The 20,295-nt window shown below is 52.8% G+C and overlaps 6 protein-coding genes and 1 pseudogene across 7 annotated transcripts; 5 read left to right on the forward strand and 2 right to left on the reverse strand.

Moving 5' to 3' along the window:
• On the forward strand, positions 1-1,025 carry N657DRAFT_323616 (annotated as a pseudogene; the record flags this gene model as incomplete). Its single annotated transcript has 1 exon — positions 1-1,025. A coding segment is annotated over one exon (728 nt), but the record flags the coding sequence as incomplete, so codon positions are not given.
• On the reverse strand, positions 811-1,950 carry N657DRAFT_650753 (uncharacterized protein). The gene is made up of 3 exons (XM_062794016.1): positions 1,545-1,950; positions 1,210-1,483; positions 811-1,160 (listed from the first exon to the last, which is right to left on the reverse strand). The coding sequence occupies exons 1-3, from the start codon at positions 1,707-1,709 to the stop codon at positions 976-978; spliced, it is 624 nt and encodes a 207-aa protein (XP_062642735.1). The 5' UTR covers positions 1,710-1,950; the 3' UTR covers positions 811-975.
• Positions 1,951-2,083: 133 nt separating this feature from the next.
• Positions 2,084-2,892, forward strand: N657DRAFT_323633 (uncharacterized protein). Its single transcript, XM_062786814.1, has one exon. It carries the CDS (start codon positions 2,226-2,228, stop codon positions 2,739-2,741), a length of 516 nt encoding a protein of 171 aa, XP_062642736.1. The 5' UTR covers positions 2,084-2,225; the 3' UTR covers positions 2,742-2,892.
• A 7,440-nt stretch (positions 2,893-10,332) lies between these two features.
• Positions 10,333-10,803, forward strand: N657DRAFT_684842 (uncharacterized protein; the record flags this gene model as incomplete). Its single annotated transcript, XM_062796722.1, has 3 exons — positions 10,333-10,453; positions 10,500-10,592; positions 10,658-10,803. The coding sequence occupies 3 exons, from the start codon at positions 10,333-10,335 to the stop codon at positions 10,801-10,803; spliced, it is 360 nt and encodes a 119-aa protein (XP_062642737.1).
• A 1,104-nt stretch (positions 10,804-11,907) lies between these two features.
• On the reverse strand, positions 11,908-13,167 carry N657DRAFT_627654 (NAD(P)-binding protein; the record flags this gene model as incomplete). The annotated part of the gene is made up of 2 exons (XM_062790825.1): positions 11,908-12,824; positions 12,884-13,167. The coding sequence occupies 2 exons, from the start codon at positions 13,165-13,167 to the stop codon at positions 12,185-12,187; spliced, it is 924 nt and encodes a 307-aa protein (XP_062642738.1). The 3' UTR covers positions 11,908-12,184.
• Positions 13,168-14,283: 1,116 nt separating this feature from the next.
• N657DRAFT_582684 (uncharacterized protein) lies at positions 14,284-15,392 on the forward strand (the record flags this gene model as incomplete). The annotated part of the gene is made up of 2 exons (XM_062789628.1): positions 14,284-14,739; positions 14,793-15,392. Coding segments are annotated over 2 exons (1,056 nt in total), but the record flags the coding sequence as incomplete, so codon positions are not given.
• An 883-nt stretch (positions 15,393-16,275) lies between these two features.
• N657DRAFT_550072 (uncharacterized protein) lies at positions 16,276-16,485 on the forward strand (the record flags this gene model as incomplete). Its single annotated transcript, XM_062787890.1, has 1 exon — positions 16,276-16,485. A coding segment is annotated over one exon (210 nt), but the record flags the coding sequence as incomplete, so codon positions are not given.
• Positions 16,486-20,295: the final 3,810 nt, after the last annotated feature.

Here is a 20,295-nt window from a genome sequence, read left to right on the forward strand (position 1 = left end):
GAGACCTCTCCCCCTTAAGGGACATCATCATCACAGCCTACCGCGAGCAGACCTCTGTTAGCGACATCGTTGCCTTGCCGAAAGACAAGTTCGATTTAGCCATAACCGATCGGACTCTATATCGCCGCCTCCAGGAGTGGAATGAACCTCTTCACCAGCAGCGTACTGCAGATACAGGTCAGCTTCGCTCTCTCATCCAAGATGAGTTTTTTACACAAGGGTCATCGGATTCCGAAATCCTACGCTATGTCCGTTCGCTGGGATTGCCTCTCTCTAAGGCTGGTTTGGAACGCATTCGCAAGGACATGGGGATTTTCCGTCGACGTACTTCAGCCCAACTTGAAGCACAGCTCCTCCAAGCGGTTGACTTTATGGAAACACCTTCTCTTTCTTCCATTCTCATTCCTCGCCTTGGACGCCGGTCTCTTTGGAAACACGTTCTTCAGGTTGCCCACATCCCGATTCCGGGGAAAGCTCTCTACGAAACCTTCAGCCAACTATATCCCCAAGAAGTCGCACGACGATGGCAGCAGAAGCGTGGCAAGCGTGGAGGGTTCACAGTGCCGGGGCCCAACTATACGTGGCCAATCGATGCGTACTGCAAATTGCCCTCCCTCCCGACAGTCTCAATGGTAAATGACTGCGATTTGCTTCGGAGCCTCTTTCGTCGGACCGTTACTGCAATTGTTGAAGCAACCAACTTCCCAACGTTTATGGAATCCTGTTAGTTAGTTTGTCCTTTCCTCCTGAAATTCAAGGCTGCCAGCATTGCATCGACATGCTCACCCAAGGTAAACAGAGACCGCAAGGAGACGAGTCCTACCAACTTTGGTTTATTAAGGAAATTGTCTGGTATCTTGGCGGAGCCCTGCGATGAGAACCTAACGCTAACTATCGCACTCCTTGTCCCTGAAACAACGCCATTTCGAGATCCTACCATGCGAATACTCTTCTGGATTGCCCTAGTTCACTTTCTTATGAGCGGCGCTTCTTAATCGGACATCTGCCAGCAGACCGCTTGTTTTCAATCTCATCCTTCACCATTTGTGCCCATCCCTCAAGCTGCTCCTCTGAGAGCTCGTCAAGCTCGTCCGAAGTGTACATTTCGAACCTGTCCTTCTCTTTCTTAGCAAACACCTCAACCCGCTCCTGCTCTGCCGCTGTTTCGGTTAGCCTAGACAAAACCTACAAACAACGAGAATAACATACCAATACGAAGGCTGCACGCTGTGCTCTGCCCAGAATAATAGCAATTGGTGCATGCTCCAGCACCGTGCTTAGTGGTGGGGACACGGCAGTCGGAAGCAGGGCCACGGGACTGAAAACTGCCGCACTGCTTGCACTTTGGGTTCTGGTATTGCGTCGGAGTAAAGATGTAAACAGCCAGAGATGTCGCACGAGTCTGGGTATCGAACTTCGGCTTAGCAGTCGTCGCCTCGCCTTGGATGAAATACTCGTGCGGGGTAAAAAGACGCTGGACAGCCTAGCAATAACTATGTGAATGGAACACGTTTGGCATTTTGCTTTTGGACGGGTGATCATACCTTATTCTCATGTAGGATCTTAGCGACTGGAGCGAAGCGGCACTGACAAAGCTCGTTCACAATCCAGGCCGTATACTCAAGGTCGGTTGTACCCTCCTCATATCTCTCCTGAGTCAGCTTAAGCTGGCTGTCCTTCCAGGTAAATGAAGACAGCGCAGCTGGCATGACGATAGGAGGTCGGAATTGACCGTAGTAACATCAAGCGAAAGAACAGGGTTGGCACGTGGAACGGGCAAGCAGACAATACAACGGGGCTTGAAAGCATACGAATTGACCAGTAGCCGTACGCCAGGTGGTATTGAAACGTGTGGCGTTGTGGGAAAGAAACCTCGGTTTTTGGGAATGAGCAATAAAATATTGGGGAATTGGACTTAAACCGTGGTGGCTGAATTCACATGGGTGTGCATGCAGGGATAAGTTTTGGGTTTTGTCAGAGTTTGAGCAGGGCACCGCCGTAAAGGGGCCAGTTCAGTTCAACAACAGTGGACCACAGGTCTCGGTTGTCCCGTGCATAACTAATGCATTCGAGGCGGAAAACAGGAAATCTCTCATAAACCCGGCCAATTAGCATTACCAAAAGACTGTAATGTAAAGTGGAGAACAAATTTCGCTCCTTTTTGAATAGTGATTCTACATCGAACGCCCAACCTTGCACTACCTCTTCCAGATCAATCCAGCTTTATGTTCTCTGGTCAAGAATCGGGCTTCGGCCTTCTACATGCTCCCATAAAAATCTGTTCGCGTTGTCGGAGACAGTTCCGCCGGAGGCACACTTGTCCTAAGAAACGGCCAGAACACCGGTCGCCTTGGATAGGGCGGGGTAGCAACCCCATAGCTGGGATGTCGGATGCCAACTCAGCTACAAACCCGGACGATTCGGCTCTGGGCGCGCAAATCGACGGCGATACTGCGGATACACGAGGTATCTACTCGACTCTGTCTCACACTCGTCGCCCATATAGTGGGTTGTCGCCGGCACCGGCGTATGGACTGGATTCCGGTCCAATTCCCAACACGTTCCACTACGACGACTCGGCTGGATTGCTAAAGTTATTGGTGTTCTTGGGCGGGAACGTGAGTTGGAAATTCTTGGAACGATTACGTGAAGACAAGGTGACTTGGGGAATCCGTGGCGACATCCAGCTCCAGCACCCACGAAATATTCCAGTGGTTGCGGATAAGGGTTGTTACGGCTAGTTACTGCATGCAAAGGGCGAGGCCTTCGCTCAGTATATCTATTGAACTGAAGACAATCAACTGTACAGAAGAAAAGAGGAATCGGTGCGACAGCTCTGGTGGGCAGGGCTTTTGAGGGCTAGCCCCACAGTCCTGATTTGGCCATGATTGGATGTATTGTGACGGCCACAGTGAGTCCTGGATCTGAGATCGCGGACCACTGAGCCGTGCCGTCACACCTATCACTAGCTAGATTTATTTTTGGCTCAACGGCCAACTGCTGCACTTACTTCCACCTCATCAAGCATGAGTCCGACTTTCGCATGGCGCAGCAGCCGACTTGTGCCCTGAGTCCCGCACACATGTTGTCACAGGATTCCTGTTCCTGTATCCGGGCCACGGATCCGAGCAATGGATCTGGCCACGCAGGCCACGTATGCGTACGTCATGTATATGCCATGTCCCGGACCTCTACACCGAACCTGCACTGGGCCAGCATCTGCATAAGACATGGTCGCATGCCCACACGCTAGATAGGTAGTCTTGCTCTCTTCGTGCAATATCATATGTATGTGCAGGCTGACCAGACCTTGCCGTGGTGCCCGTCACACATGTCCTGGAGCTAGTTCTGCGCCATCCAGCCGCCTCTGACGCCATCTACGACGACGAGGTCTTGGGCTACTACTTTAGCGGGATTATGCTTCTAGTTTTAATAGGAGGCTAAATAGAGAAGAAAACTACTTAGCTAAACTAACCTCAAGTTGCTCTTGCTATTGTTGTGCCTATGCGTCTTCGAAGAGCAGGTATTACTTACGGCCGGCTAGGGAACAAAAAACGGCAGAGGATTAGCGATGCCCTAGCACTGGCAATAGCAACCTGTCGGCTGGGCAGACTACTAGCAATAGCACTGTGTTATGCCCAGCCTTGCCACACTTAACATAGTATGCCACCCGCTGCATCTTCCTATTATAGTATAACTAACGAGGCTTACTTGTAGCGTTAGGCCGGCATTCTATAAATAGTGATATGTCATTAGTTTAGTTATCTGTGGTCCACAAGAAACGTCCTTGCCGCACCATTTAGATGACGTCGTCGGGATTCCAGGATTCTGGTCGCAGAAGGTTCAAACGCGGAAGAAGCAGTGGCCGTTTTTTATTTAGACCAATCTTGAAGCAAATCAATATGTTGATAAATACTTTAGCTCCAAGTGTATTGTATTCGAATGCTTAGGTTCGACATCTTCAGATTCCACTTAACATAGATCAGTCGCTCTCATCTCCCATCTCTTCCAGTATGGCTTCGCGATTTACCACAGCTCAGGTAGGTAGTTCAAAGAGTACAAAAACAGACACTCATTATCTAACTTTATAGACCGAGAACAATCTTCAGGCCGCGTTCTATCCGGCCACTGGCCCAGCTGACGACCCAGTCACCAATGCCCTACGGACCTTGTCCAACACCTCATGCAAAATAAGGAGTGCCTACGATACTCTCGCCCAGTACAAGCGGGCCACTGATGATACGTGAACCTCTCTGATGAACACAAACCGATACCTTCAGTCTGTGGCCGATTACCACCAGCATCAGGCTGAAGCACTCCATCAGGCTCAGTCTACTGCCGCAAACCACATTGCCCGTCTAGACAAACAGAACGACGAGCTCCGTGCCAAGAATCATGAGTTGACTGACTTGGTCAACGAGTTGCTCGCTGAGATTGATGGACTGCGGGAGAGAACTTCTAGGGAATGCAGGTCCCCGACGACTTCCGAAACCCTGAACACTGGGGAGGGTCAGAGCCCCGAAGATGAGAAGCAGGGAACGCAACAGGGTGACCAAAAATCTGAGGCCAAGCCAGCAAATCGTGTACAACACTGGATACAACAGGTACTTGAACCGTGAGATCAGTTGGGGAGCTGCTATTAGAGAAGAGGAAGACTTATTGGATCACTTACAGCACTAGGTAGTTGCCAATTCACCTTGAATAAAGCGAGAATTACTAGTGTAGTTGAATGTGAGAAGGCTTAAAACCCCCAGATATCTTATCGGCCAAGAAACTTGGGAGCAGGCACCCGAGATTCCGGCACTGGACTTAACCTGCAGCGGAAACTCTGTTTTCCTACGGGAACCAGGAAGAGTATCGAAGTGACTGGAAGGCGGAGACTGGCGTGCTAAGAAGTACGTCACCAGGTCAGCATCGCTCTCCAGCGCTGTAATATCCCCATCGTGCATGGCGACAACCACTTCAATGTTTTCTTTGTGACTCGTATAGTTGGCCGCAGAGACGGGTCGTCTGTGTTGAACCGCGAGCTTGTCTTTCGGCAGGTCCACGCCGGAAGAGGGCTGAGGCATGGGGCCAAGTAATGAAGCGGTGCGCGCTCATCTCTGAGCCTTTCGTAGCTCAATCTAACCAAGCCAGAACTCTGGGCGTCCAGCTCCTCGGACTGGGCTTCGCTCAGCTCAATGTTTTCATCTGTCTTCGACCATCTTATTGCGAGTCGGCCGCACTCTCGGCACTGGCCTCTGTCGCGAGAACTCATCCCTTGAGATATGGGAGCCGTTCATTGACTACCCGTATACCGACTTTAAAGTTGTCGATAGAACGAGCTGGTTCAGGGGTTCTGAAAACGAGGATAAGACTGACATATATCCGGGGCATGTACCGGTTCAGCGAGGATAGAGACACGAATTGAGACATGGTCTAAGATCCTGATGCTGTATTTTAGACTGGAGTACTGAGAAGCAGGATCTATGGATGTGAGATGAATCGGTCGTTTTTGTCTCCAGTTGCCGTTCCTGCCAACTTTCTCAACCATGGGACACGCTGGAATAGCGTCCCCGACGCATGCTGAAACACCTCCCCAGTCACGCCCACCCTCTATTCAAAATTCAAGGCAAGCATGGATTCACGTTTCCTGGCCAACTAGTACTTGATCTCTGATTAACTAATGCTGACTAAATTTGTCCCACACACACCTCGAGCGGTGTCGCTAACAGTTCATCTTGAGTATGATCCCCTGCACCATGTCTGCCGACAATGAACAGAAACGGGACCCACTCATACCCTCCACAACAGAAAGAATCTCGTCCCCAAACTCCGCCTTCCAATCCGATTTGCTATGGTCACCCGTGTCAATCCCTTGTGGTTGCGCAACAAAGAACAAAGTCACATGGTAATGCGAACCCTGTAGCTCCAAATGGCAGACGCCGCCAGACGAGGTGCTCGCAGCGCATCGTATATACCACTCGGTTAAGCCTGCTAGTTCATCAACTCTTAACTACATAGGCAAGATGATTAGCATAGAGCATGTTCTTTCTGCAAATATACAGATGGAGGAGAGATGGTAGAGCGTAAACGAGAGGAAGCCAGGCATCAAGACGAAAACCAGCTAGCTTTTGCCCGGAGTGGTTACAACCGAGTAGATATTTCTTGTTTTTTACTAGCAAGAGCAGATCAACAATGCGGAGATAGCAAAGGGGGCTTCCGTCTCTAAGTTCTGAGCCGAAGGAAGAAAGGCTTGGTTGGTTGATTGGAATTCATTTCGCCCGGATGCACGAAGCCTAAAGGGCCTTGGCACGGTAACTACATCCAATTCGTTGACGTTCAATCATCAACTCGTATAAAAGAAAGGCCAACCAGTGAGCTAATACGACGTTAACTTCAATCACGTGTGATCAAAGCATGCGATCATGCAGCAAAATTCTGTGGGTTTGCGCCACTGGCTTGGCGTTGATTGCCCCATATTCATCTTTTGGAAGGAGGCGTAGAAAGCGTCGCGGTTCCTGGCGGTTCTTATTTCACATTTTTTTTTTGGTCGCCCGCAGTAGCGCGATCCAAACTGTCGGGTCAGCTTGTACCTAGAGGTCCCGACAGGGAGACAGGGCCATAATTAGCCGCGATTGGCTGAGCCGCATGAGCGCGCACGATGTAACCCATCTGTTGGGGGCACCTTTGGTTGTTGAGCGGTGTCACTAACAATATTTTAGCGAGGTTGGTAGTTCTGTTACGCTCTGCTGCACAAGGTCACAAGGATGGAGAGGAACTATTGGTAGCTTACATGGGCTTTCTAAGACATATGACCTACCTAAAGTGGGACTGTAACCCATCGACATTCCAGCAAGAAGACACCGGAAAGGTAAGAACAACACGACTTGGAAGCACTTCACATACACACCCCTTACACGCTTAGAGACACCCTGGCAGCTTCCGGAGCTGCCAATGGCTCAACCATTTCAGTAACCAAGCCCCATTGATAACTTTGAGCGTCCGAGCAGTTTCGTCTGCTGCCACTATATTGAAAGTCTCGGTTTTGGGTCGTTCTGCTGTCCGATGGGTTCAGTCGGGGTTCTGACAGCTGAGCGATCGCGACCGCTCTGCCGCAGCTTTTCGATTGCCTTCCAGGATGGATCAGATCCCGACGAGTATGGTGTCGGGGGACGGTGACGTTCAAGTTGATCTCGCCAATAGCGAGACATGGTTGATGATGACACAGGCTGCTAACAACTCGACGAGGGGATTGAAGGCGAACGATAAACCCAGGAACTTGGTTCTTTTACCAGCTTAGCAGCCCGTACGACTGTAGCGATCAAGGAGGGACCGTTCTCCCGGAAGCACGTCTACCGTCTCCCGAGTTCCGCGGCCCTGGGCGCCCGGAAGCCGAAGAGCCGAGGACGTCTGTTCAAAGGCCCAAGGGCTCAGCCTCGTAGCTACTCTGTTAATAGTAACGGATACTTTTATTTCCGGTTACTCTGAGGGAGGCTCAGTGTGTGACCACTAGAAACAGCAACGCTGCGCCTCAGTTGCCAACTCTAGCAAGCACCACTTCCAGTATATCTGAGGACAAGTAGCATTCATGTGCAATCAGACCTCGAACTTACTCACAAGCGCCATACACGATTGATTATACCCCGGTCTTCTACAATGGTTCGTAGGAGGGGCAGGAGCCAGGAACAAAAAGTCCGCCGACGGTTCAGCGAGAGACTGAGCACAATTCGGAGTAAGATTACGGAACTCAACACCCTTACGGACGGCCGAGCGGTCATGGTGTGGACATACAAGGGCAAGACGTCGGTTTGGGGAGATGAACGGGTTCTCCAGAATCTGGGTTACAGTGCCCAAGCCCCCCCAAGTCATCCTATCCACCCGTCTTGGTCGCCAGCCAACTCAACTTCTTTCTCTGCTTCACAAAACGGGTATGAGCAAACTGCCGTCACCGAGGCGGATGGAATTGAATTACTCGATCTTAGATTTCTCCCAGAAACAAAAGGTTCGCCCGCATCCGCGAGTGGAAGGGGCCCTCCTATCTACCCGTCTTGGTCGCGAACCGACTCAACCTCTTCATCTGCTTCACAAAGCTCGGGTGTGAGCAAACTGCTAGCGCCGAGGAGGAAGGTATTGAACTACTCAATTTTGGAGTTCTTCCAGAACCCAAAGATTTGCCCGCCTCTACAAGTGGATGGGACTTGAGATTAAGGGCATGGGATATCGCCTCTCTAGCCTTTGACTTTTTTGGTGAAAAATAAAACAATAAGAATTGGGATCATTCGGCGGGGATCGCCGCCGGCACCACCAGCAACTGCCATACCGCGACGATTCGTTCGTGGCGGCCATGGCGAATCTGACGATAGAGGATGGTAAACCGTAGAAGGAAAATCGGAAAATTGGGTGTTGTGGAGAGATTGGGCACCGTTTAGCTAGAACTAAGGTGTGACTGGTCTTGCCTGGTGATGTGGTTCTGGAATGTGTGGGTTTGGTTGAGGGTCAAAAGGTAGCTGCCTGCCAGACTGTGCCAGAGCAGAGGTATCATGAAACAACTGAGCTTGTTTATTTACTGTTGTGGCGAGTTTGATCTTGATTGACTGTTTGTGGCAGATATACTGTTGCTCTCCAACACCGTCATCATCACAGGGTTGCAATTTGTGGTGGAGCTAGTCCACGGCATCAACATCACCCACAAATCACAAAGAAGGTCAAGTTGAGTATAGTCACTAGCGAAGTCGGCTTCCGCTTTTTACTCACCCTTCAATTGTCTGAAGACCCCGTTTCGGGCCTCTTGGCGCTTCACCGTACCTGCTCCCACGGTCAAATGTTGAGTCACAGTCCAGCACAGTGCATCCTTCAGTTGACTGCAGTGCTGCCCACAAGGCAAATCAAGTCAAATCGGCACACCGACTTGCTTTGATTTGAGGCTAGAGATACTCGACTTGCCTTGTCAGTTCCTCGACTTGCGTTGACCCAAAGCTTTGCCAAGCCGCTTACATAATCCCCCGAAATGGGTTGTTCCGCACCGCCCCGTTTTTCCCCCCCTGAGCCACCCGGATCCGAGTCTCCCAGTCTTTACTGCCTCTTTGCCCACTGTTTCAGACACTCCACCATGTGATAGTATTGTCTTCGAGGCTCTGGCGTTTTAAGCCCACTGTAAGCTTCGCACTGCTGAACACCCTCTCGCACTCCGCAGACATCGCTGGGATAGTAAGGACGTTGAAGGCCATCGTGGAAAGGCGAGGAAGACGTTGCCTGTTGTTGTTGCTACAGCGTTGTACAGTTTGGTTGTTTGGAGGCCCATGGCCGGGCCCGAACTTTACCAGGTGGGGGGTTTTTCCGGCCCGATGACCCACCTGGGCCAGCCGGGTTATGGACACTTGCCCCCTGTTTTTGAGCCCACATCAACCGCAACACTAGAAAAACCCTCAAGTTGGCGTTCCTGGAGTGCTAGAGATACTGGGAATAGCTTTAAAGGTAGTTAATTCTGACCTCAAATCAGTCAAGTCGAGCGGCCTTCGACTTGACTTGCCTTGACCAAATTTTGGGGTCGATTTGACTTGCTTTGACTTGCGTTGAGCCAAGCCTTGGCTTGGCGCTTTGACTTGTGGGCAGCATTGGTTGACTGGCCTCCCTCGGCGTCAGGCGGTTGACGACACGAGTCAGAACGACGGGATGCTGGGCCAGTGGGCTGGTTGGCCAGCCAATCGGATGAGCCTTTTGACGCCAACCGCATTGTCTGCTGAGAAGCTGGTTTCCCGGACTAAGGGCAGTGGCTGACGCTTTGGTCTGCTTACCGAAGGCGCCAATCCATCATCGCTATCCGCTGGGCTCAGCCCGTTCCTGCAAGCTAGTGAAGCATAACGTTAGCCAATTTGAGCCATAGGGGTGTCGACCTACACAGAAAGAAATCCGGCCATACTGTGGGATTGCTCGGGGAAGAGAGTCAGACAGGGGAAGCGTCCGAGAAGACCGGCGTTCCTCGCCGTCTCTCAGGTAACGGTGTCCGAGAAAGGCGGCGGCACCGGCTCCGTTTTTCGAGCTTTCGGGGGCCGGGACGGGTCGAAGACCTGTTGTGCCTCGCACCTGGCGCCAAAAAAAAAAGAAAGAGGGTTAGGGCTCAAAAAGCGCAGAAAGGCCCCGCGCAGTAATGCCCCACAAAAAGCCCCACTTATGTGCCAACACGACCCAGACTTTTCTACAGCCTATGGTCGTATGTGCTTGTTTTAGTTGTGAGTCGAGTCTATATGCTGACTCTGGGCTGTGTTAGACCGGTTGGTGGTGTGGCTTTGGTACGATCCTTTGCTGTGGCCGGGAAGAGGACAATAAGGACGTGGTCGTCACTTCTATTCCATGTTGCAGGACCTCCAAGATTCGCCATTCTGGGACATGGGAATCCCCAGCCGCGAGGAGCTCGGCGCGATATTGAAGATCCAGAAGAAAGAGGACAGCACTGTGACGGCGAATATCCAGGGTAGGCAGACCAATCTGTCTTCTGCGCACGAAGACGGGTTCCACAGGAGCCCACGGCGGCCCGTTCACGGAGAGGAAAGACCAGCAGACGGGGTCGGACCGGGCGGACAGATGCGGCTCGAACTCGATCGTTATGCAACGTACGTCGATGTCGCCTTGGGTCTCACGAGGCACTGGACCCTGAACGAGCTCTAGTCGATGGCAGTCTTGCTCCCAGCGGCGTTCCTCGACGAGTGCGGCACGCAGCTGCAGGAAGAAGACGGGAGGCAGCACTTCCATTACGTTGGCGGCGAGGGGGGCACGGGTAAGTCCCACGTCATACACGCCATCAAGGACATATGGCCCGCATAGGAAGCAGTATGTAACCCGGCGTCAAGGCGAGGAGTGGGATCCAACTTGTATTGTGGAAAAGCATCAACGCAAAGGTGGCTGGATGTTCTGGAGTTGCTTCTCTGGCTTGGGCAAAGGCCCTGGAATCTTCTGGGAAAAGGATTGGGGAAAGATCAATGCCGAGACTTACCACGCACATACTGTACCTGTAATTTACGGCTGGCTACAGTTGTGTAAGGAACAGCTTGGTAAGGGTCTGATCCTGATGCAAGACGGTGCTCCAGGGCATGCAGCTGCGGAGACAAAGGGAGATCTCCGTGAGCGAGGCATTGTCGTGATGGAGTGGCCCCCGTTTTCACCAGACCTGAACCCGATTGAGTCTTGTTGGAATTGGATGAAGGTTGGATCGAAGACCGGTATGATCTTGAAGAAAAGCCCTCGTACTATGAGCTGCGCCAGTATGTCAAAGAGGCTTGGGAGGCACTGCCGGATGACTACTTGAAGGCGCTGTTGGCCTCGATGCCAAATCGGTGCAAGGCGGTGATTGCAGCCAAGGGCATGCACACAAAATATTAGCTAGCTCTTTGGTGTATTTACTGTTGGATAGTGTGGATACCATGCCCTCGGTTAGCACGGGTACCCCGCAAGGAGATTTTCATTACACGCGCCTGCAAATGCGCGCGCGCTCATCCGCCACTCACACCCCGGCTAATGCGCCTCCGTTTCGTGTCCGCCGCTCGCTCATTATGGTTTCATTTAGTTGGCCATGAGGCTATCACATGCACACCTCTTGACGATTGCCCGGGGTCGCTCGCTTCCCCGATCGCAGGCATGTTCCGCTAATTCATTCCTTATTTGTTCTCGAGTTGCTCGCTTACCCGCTTGCGTCAAGTAACCCTTGTCTAGCTCATGGTCGCTCAACCGCAGCTTTCGTGCCCCGCACCATCCCGGAAGTCATCGTCTGGAAGGACCTCGTTTGCACGTGAGCGGAGGGGCAGCGAGACGCAGGGGAAGTACATGAGTGAAGTGCGAGATTGGAAAGTGAGTAGTCGACATCAACATCCCGCTGTCTGGGGAAACCAGATGCTGACTCAGATTCTCTCTTACTTGGTGCAGCTTATCGCCGTTTCTACAAAGCGAGGAAAGTTTTGACGTCCAGAAGAAGTTGTGGGCAGAGTTGGGAGAGATTCTCGAGGCGAAGCATCCTGGAATCATGGGCATCATATAATCAACCACAGATCCTTGTCCGAACAGGCGAAAATAAGCGGAGGCAGATGTGCTGGGCGTGAATTGGGTACCTTATCGGGATACGGACGTGAATGCCGACCGGGGATGGTCATATGAGCTTGTCTAATCGAGCGACGTGTTATCTCACTCTCAGAACATTCACAAAATAATTATGTTACTCAGCCCCTGCTATCAGAGCAAAGTGATCCAACTTGTCGGAGAGCACTGCATCGTCATGATCCGTGCTGAGGGTGACGTCCTCCCACCGATCCATCACTACGGCCTCCTGTTGTCTTTTGATCTTCCACCATCGAAGAGAATCCGAACCCAGAGCAATCCGTGAAGACCAGACTCTGCCAGCCGCCATACCCTCGCCCTTGACAACATCAGCCATTGCCTTTGCGACCTTGGCAGGGTCTCCCGGAGGCATTCCCCATTCAGCCAGATCCTGCGAGGCAGCGGTAAACCCTGGCACGTATGCTTCGATGGGTTTCTTGTCCTCCTTGTTCTGCTCCAACGCGACTTTGTCCTTCTCGCGCGGTTCGAAGAGGCGCGTGGCAACACCGCCGCACTCAAAGGCGATGCAGCGGATGCCGAGAGAGGAGACCTCTTTGTGCAGCGATTCGGCAAAGGAGCTGTTTGTCCACTTAGTCATGTTGTAGTACGTCGTGTAGGGCATGTTGCCCCAGAGTTGGTTTGAGGCTGTGAAAGTGATTGTTCCTGATCCCTGTTGGCGGAAGAATGGGAGAATGGCCCGCGTCATGTGAAGCTGACCGAAGACGTTGGTTTGGAAGATGCGTTCTGCGTCGTCATCGCTGCGCAAAGCACCAGAGTCAGCTGATGAGACCCGATCTCAAAGATGGACCTGACCTACCTGATATCCTCGAAGGGGGCAAATAAGAATGTGCCGGCATTGTTGACAAGAACATCGATGTGTCCGAAAATCTGCCAGGCCTCCTTGACTTTGCTTGCAATGACCTTGGAACCAGACGTGATGTCGAGCTCAAGAAGCGACACATTCTCCGAAGCGCGATCGGCCATCTGATCGACCTGTCTGTTGGCAGCAATCACTTTGTCGCCTCGACGGACGATTTCCTCGACGAGTGCAGCTCCAATTCCCGCCGAGGCTCCTGTTACAAGCCATACAAGAGGTGCCATTGTCGCGAACTGCAGTGCCTCAATGGAAACAATGAATATAAAGGAAGAGAAATCGAACTCGTGATTTTACTAGAGATAGGCAGTGAAAGTATGAAATGCACTTTCGTAGTATTCATGGTTAGAATACCTCGATCCGTGACGAGGAGACTCTTATATACCGAATCGGGCACACGTGTGGGCTCCTATAATGAGGTCCTACCTAGGCAAACAGATCAAACAGAAAGGCTCGTCCGCGCACGAAAAAGACGATTGATAAACAAGCTAAGGACTTTATCGACAATTCCTGGAGTCTTTCGAATCAGACATAGTCTATTAGTAATTCGACAACGAAATTCCTCCGACGGTCATTGACAAGCCTGGCGACAACATCAGCTGAAGGTGGAGCACATCGGCCCGATTCGCTCGCTAGGCTATTTCGTCCGCGGACGAATTCGCCCATCCGCGGCAACCCGCAACTCTCCCGCGGCCAGCATCACTTCGACCGCGCACAGTGACTCGATGGGCTATCCATCCGAACGTCTCAAGCATGGTGCGCGGCTCCCCGAGGACGTCTGCGTCTGCATCCGCGTCCTCGACCTCGACGCCGACACGTAAGATCATGCGGAAAGGGACGCACAGCTGCACAGAATGCGAGTACCTCCCTCCACGCCCAACTGCTCCGGCACGCCAGCTCATGCGCATTTGTCTAGGTCGCCGTCGAAAGATTCGGTGCGACTCGATGCCAGGAGCTTCAGTCTGTTTCAACTGCAAATCTCGTCGCACACCATGTGTAAGCCAGAGCGGTGATGGCGCGAGACTGCATTTGCGTCGGCGCCCAGAATCCGACTCTCCGGGAAACAGCAGCAGTGAGGCCCCTACCTGGACGGCGAGGAATCCAGGCGTCCCGCAGGCCCCAGACGTTCTGGAAAACAGTGTCACAGATCAGCGAGCACCCTTCCTCGCGGTTCTGGACCCATCTGGAGTGAGTCCCCCATGTTGGCATGCAGTTGTACGTTCAGCAGACTTGACAAGCAAGCACAGCTCTCCAAATCTCCCAACACGGGCGATGCCAGTGCGTCATCTCGGTCACGTCTGGCCAGGGACAGCAGTATGTCTCACTCGTCAACAGGTGACCATATGTCATCTCGTGTTTCCAGCAGATTGCCTGAGCCACTCTCACCCGGCCAGGGGGAAAGTATATGCGAGACACTACGTGCAGGATTACCGTCCTACGATTCTATCATGAAAGTTGCATTGGCGCACAAAGGCTGGTGGGTTCGAATACACAGAGCTGTTCGTGGCATGTATGACGATACGATTGAGTCTTTCCCAGACTTCGTCAGGCGAGCCTACACGAGCAATCGGCCTTCAGAGCTGGGTAAGATGGCGACTGCGTTCGCTTTCGCTTCTGATGTTGATGGGTTCCATATCTACACCTTGGTCGACCGCCTCGTTGTCTCTGACATGGCGTATATGTCTACTGTGGAAGGCTTGGAGTGCCTGATCTTGCTGGCCATTCTCTATGCGGACGAGGGCCAGCCCAGAAGATCATGGATGATCTATCGCAGAGGAGTAGTGGTTGCGCAGTTAACGGTATGTCAACATCCTGTTCCGGAGACGAGTGCTGGAAGCTGATGATGTCAAAGGACCTGTACCAGGCTGGCCTCCGATCAACAGCCAAGAGACGGCTCTGGCTGTCCATCTACCAAGCAGACCGCATGATGAGCATGTTCCTCGGGCTGCCGTACGGCTTTGTCGACATGCACCATCAGCAAATCCTAGAGGTGAAGCCCGAAAATGACTACTTGGATTCGACCATGACAATCCGCTGTGCGATGATAGCCGGAAAGGTCATTGACCGAAACCACTCGCGTACAAAGGCTTCCATCTCCAAGGCACTGGAACTGGACGAGGAGATGAATGAGCTTGCAACGTCTTTCCCAGAAACCTGGTGGGAGCTTCCTGACCGGGTCCAAGCCGATGGCCACGATTTCGACGAAATCCATGTCCGGCTGCACCAGCAACTCTTCTTCTTCCACCTGCGACTCTACATTTACCTACCGTTCCTCAGCGGTTCCGAAGAAAACTCTGTGCACGGTTCAATCGTGCGCGTCGCCAGCATGGAGGCTGCACGACAGCTGCTGAGGCGCTACCTGAGTCTGCATAGTGACGCGGAGGGGCTGAGCCCGTCTGAGTGCAAGCTCGTGGACTTTATGGCATTTACCGGCGCCATTGTCTTACTTCTAGGTTGCTCAAGCTCCTCCGGCCCAAGGATGTCAAGTGATGGGAATGACATCGAGGCTGTGCTGTCTTTGATTCGGTGCTTGCAACGCCAGGAGAATCAAGAAAACTGTCCCATCGCGTCGCAATGTCGCAAGACGCTTACGGTGCTGCTGTCGAGATCGAGCACGGACGAAGAAGTCCGCATTCCGTTCTTTGGCACAGTCGTCAGAAAAGGCGACCAAACCGTAGAGCAGACCGCTCAGGCTGATCAAAGCTTCATAACAAACTCGAATACGGGTGATAGTCATGCTTTACCTGCTGGCCAACCATCCTCGTCGACGATTGTTACCAACTCTACTCCCGCGAGTGAAGACCTGGCGCTGCCGAGTTCTGCGTATTCGGAGGCACCGTGGGGGATGGAGCACCCCGGCCACATGCCAGAACTGGGCTTCTTGTCTCATCTAGAGGATGCGTCGGCAGATTTCGACACGGGCTGGGAGTTCATCATGGGTCTCGAAAGCTTCTGAATCAGCTCAGAATTTGATGGTATTCTATAGTCTATCTCACTGGAAGCGTCACCCATCGAAGCGACCGGCCGCTGTGCCACCTATAATTCATTCGGTCCTTGAGAAGCTTTCAACCTCCGTTCCTCCCGCTCACTGTAGCGGTCGCTAAATAGATCAAAGTGCGGTCGCATCACGATCGTGTATTTGACCAGCTCCTCCATGCAGTCGACCGGTCGATCGCGCATCGAGCTAGGCACCATTCGGCTGCCCTTCTCTTCCGTTGTGAACTGCGTATATGCCTCGGGAACTGAGCTCTGATTTGGGATGGCGAACATACGCATCCATCGACCGAGGACTCGCAGCAAGTAGACGGCGTTTGCTACCAGCGGCGTTTCTCCACGAGCGCGGGACGCGGCTGCAGGAAGAGGGTGGCCGGCAGCACTTCCAATTCGTCGGCGGCGAGGGCGGCACGGGGAAATCTCGCGTCATCCACGCCATCAAAGACATGTTCCGGCTCAAAGACGGCCTCCACACGCTGATCCTGACGGGCGCCAGCGGCAACGCGGCCGCGCTCATCGGCGGAGTGACACTGCACTCGGCGGCGAACATTGGATTCGAGGGCAGGGTAGCGACAACAAAGAACGTCTCGGAAGAAGAGAAGCTGCGCTGGAAAAGCATGATCATGCTGATCGTCGACGAGATCAGCCAGGTGGGCGGTCTCATGCTCGCGGCGGTCGACAGCCGCCTGCGGCAGTATACAATACAATACAATACAATTTATTGACGCCTGGCGGGTAACCCGAAAGGGCAGCTATTACAATCTGACTATACATTTCCCAAGATATGTCCTGATCTCGTCGAAGCCCATACAAAGTTCATTCTAGTTCATGTCCTCTCTTATACCATTTCTCTGCGGATTCTCGTGGGTTAGTAGGATTGTTAGCAGGTTTGCTTGAAGGCGATTCTCCAAGTTTTCAACGTCCTATCTTCGGCGGCTGAAGCGGTGCCGTGGCACGAGGTGAGGGGTGTGGGTTGGGTGGTTTAGTCGGCCTGCGGAGGGTACATCGCAGACAGAAAGTACATGTGCCCGTATAATTTCCTGCGCCCGAGATGGTTCGTTGTCCGCTTGTATCCACAAACTAGCGATGCGGGCACATCCCGAAACGATCCATGATATGTGGCGATATTACGGCCACATGACAAGAAGCAAGAAGCTGGACACAGATGCGAGCATGAGGTACCCCCGAGCAACGCAGGGAAGGAACAAACAGACTGGGACTAGAGAGAAACGGGGGAAAGGGGAACGAAGGCTTGGCGGTGCTGCATAGCTCGTGCAGGTAAGGTAGTACTTTAGAAGAAGAGTTGAGCGAACCCCTGCGTCTGCTGCAACCTGATGAGAACCAACAGACCCTCACAGCCACTGCCAATCTCAACTCCTCAGACCGGATGCCTCATTTTGGTCCAGAACGTTGTCTGCCTGGTTCAAAAATAGTGCTAACTATGCAGAAGCGCGTGCGCTATGTAACCGTTACAGCGTCAATTAGAGAGGGAAGAAAGCCTGGAAGGCGCAGTTTTCCGCCATGTTCGGTGACATCGAAGTTCCGTTGTCCCCGGTCGCGGCCGGTGGCGGAGCTTCAGCAGAGTTCCGCCGAAAACTCCCAACAGCCCGAGGTCAATGCTGAGGTCAAGTCCAGGGTGCTAATCCGGAACTTCTCAGAGGGCGGAGAAGAGGAGAAGTGGACAGCGGGTGACGCCTAGCAAGGGAAGTGAGGAAACGACGTTGGCGGTTCTCAAGATGGTGAGCAGTTGGCTCCCCACCGCATGCAGCTCGGTTCACAGGAAAACCTAGAGCAAAAAGTCCGGTCACTTCAATCCGATTATCTGGAGGATTAGGTCGCGATGGTGACACTGGGGATCGCAGAAAGTTCGGATTGTTCTCCTGGCACCATATGTAACTCCAGCGGAGTCACCCTATTACAATCAATTTTGTGCATCAAACACACGAAAAGAACCGCGAGGTCAGGACTCGGAAGCACCTGGTAGTAGCTAAGGTACATGCTAAGGCATTGTCACCAACATCTGCCGCCAAGCAATATGCCGACCACTTTTACGCTGACCTAGGTACTATGCGGCATTGGCAAGAACAACAATTCCGGCGCTCATCAAGGCAATGGCCTCCACAGTCTGTCCGCGGCGCGAGATAGCAGCCTCACTCTTCGTTGTTGTTGTCACAGCGGTAGCCCCATCCTCCGTTGCAGCCGTTGCTCACCGTCGGCGCGGCGGTTCCTGTCTGGGTTTACTGATGTGCCGCAAGATAGCAGTTGGCATAGGCCGAGCCGATTTTGAGCCACTCTTTTGGGCTGCGGTCCATGTGTCTGAGTTGAGTAACGGCCCCTTGAGGCAGTCGAGATTGAGAGGAAGTCAACAATGTCGCGTGTTGGCGGGCTGTTGCCTCACTGCGACGCTGTGCTGAACTGGTAGTATGTGTCGGATACTACGTACGGAGATAGCGCAAAATCACGATCCTCTCTCGCCGGGGTCCTGCTCTCGCCGCATCTCCCGTTCTGATCCGATTCGTTACAACGACAGAGGCAGCGGCTCGGCCCCCTTGGCATGCAGACGGAGCAGACTGACAGGGGCACGCGGGTTACCGCATTGCGTATGGTTACCGCCTTGCCCCTGAATCTGTGGAGCGGCTTGTGCTGCATGGCCTCGGTGGGCAGGGTTTCATTGCCGTTGGTTAGAAGCGAAATCTGGACTCTCCGTCCAAAATCCATATCTCCCAAGATCCCAACAAGCAAAATAAATCCTCTGACACACCAACAACATCCTGCAGGACAGGCTTTACCGAGGCTGCGAATCCACAGCCCGAAAGTCGCTTGCGATCGCGGAGGGCTCACTCGCCAAGATATCGTCTCCGCATGTCGTCGGCCTGTTTTGCGAACTCAACGAGGCGATTGTGCTTGACACCAGGTACGGGGTCATTCACTGGCAAGACTGTTCTGGCAGGATTGAGTACCTAGGTATCAAGAGAACTGCCGACTACAACTCGACTGGGGGGATTCGAGGAGTCTGGCGACGGGGTATACAGGAGGAGGCCGACTGGCGTTATAGCACAGCCATCTGGTCGATCCCCGATTTTTTTGAGGTTCTCAAGGACCAGTTCATACAACTCGAATGGGTACCCATCAGCCATTCCACTGTGTCAGGCACAGACGACGACAGGGACTTGAAGGACGAGTACGAGGAAAAGGGAATGATTCCCATGCTGCAGGACATCTAACCGCCAGCACGGCTGGCCCGACCGCCGCATTTGCCACAACGCCGCGCGCGTGTCTCGGTCCTCGGCTTCTGACCACTACCAGCCTGTGTTTCCTCCCTTATTTGCACCTGAACGTCTCTCTGGACTTGAAAATCTTGTCCATCCTGCACAGTAAGCAGCCATCCCCCTGCCTCAGCCGTTGCTTTTTAGCCCTCCAGCGCTTGCTTCGCACTTCAGTCGCTACCCGTAAGTCCCGGAGCTCCGCTCGCATCAACGCCATCTTATACATGATCTTCGACACCCTTTTCGCAGGAACATTAATGTCACGGCACGACTGGTCGGGTTGGTTACAGCCCCGCGACAGGTGCAAAAGACAGCTTCATAGTGCAGCCAGTGATTTGATCTGTCGGATTGAATCATTTGTACCCTTTTACGGGAACATGGCGCAACGGTATGGCTGCACGTTGTGTGCCGTGACAGCACCCGGCCTGGGTACGGTGGTGCCCGGAAGCAGTCAAAGCCCGGGGTGCAGCGAGGGAGGCATACCATTTCCGGCCACGGACCTTTGAGTGTAAACAGACCTTTGAGTGTAACGGGCTTGGCCCGTAAAGGCCTCGGCAAACTCTCGGCCAAGACTCAAGAGGAAAAACTCAAGATTCGGTGGACCTTCCATCTTGTTTGACGTCGACGCACAGGCCAAGGATGTCGAAGTATAAGATGGCAAGTGTCTTGCATGATCTTTCACTCTTTCTCTTCTTTTCTCTTCATTCGAGACAAACTCGTAGAGTCGTCACCAGTTAGTTGCAATATACTCCTGGGACCGTTACACTCTACGAGTACACTGAACTTGGAGAAGAAAAGGAGAGACGACAGACTCTGGTAGCTCGCAAGCATACTTATCCTCGTAGGCGCGCTGGTCTGAGCGCGTTGCTAGAAGGTTCGGTGTGCTGTGGGGCGAGTGGGAATAGCCTCATCAGGGGTCTTGGTATTGGCCGAGAGTCGCCGAGGCTCGCACCGGGCCCAGCCACGAGTTGACTCGCAAATATTCCAAAAAGCTTAACTTAATATGCGCTGATTTGCGTTGATTTGATTTGCATTGATTTGACTATATTTGAGTTGTTGAGAGCGCTGGCTACGGATAGCGGCAGGGGAGACTAG

Source organism: Parathielavia appendiculata (assembly GCF_033297405.1).
Source record: "Parathielavia appendiculata strain CBS 731.68 unplaced genomic scaffold N657scaffold_34, whole genome shotgun sequence".
In the NCBI taxonomy this organism is placed as follows: domain Eukaryota; kingdom Fungi; phylum Ascomycota; class Sordariomycetes; order Sordariales; family Chaetomiaceae; genus Parathielavia; species Parathielavia appendiculata.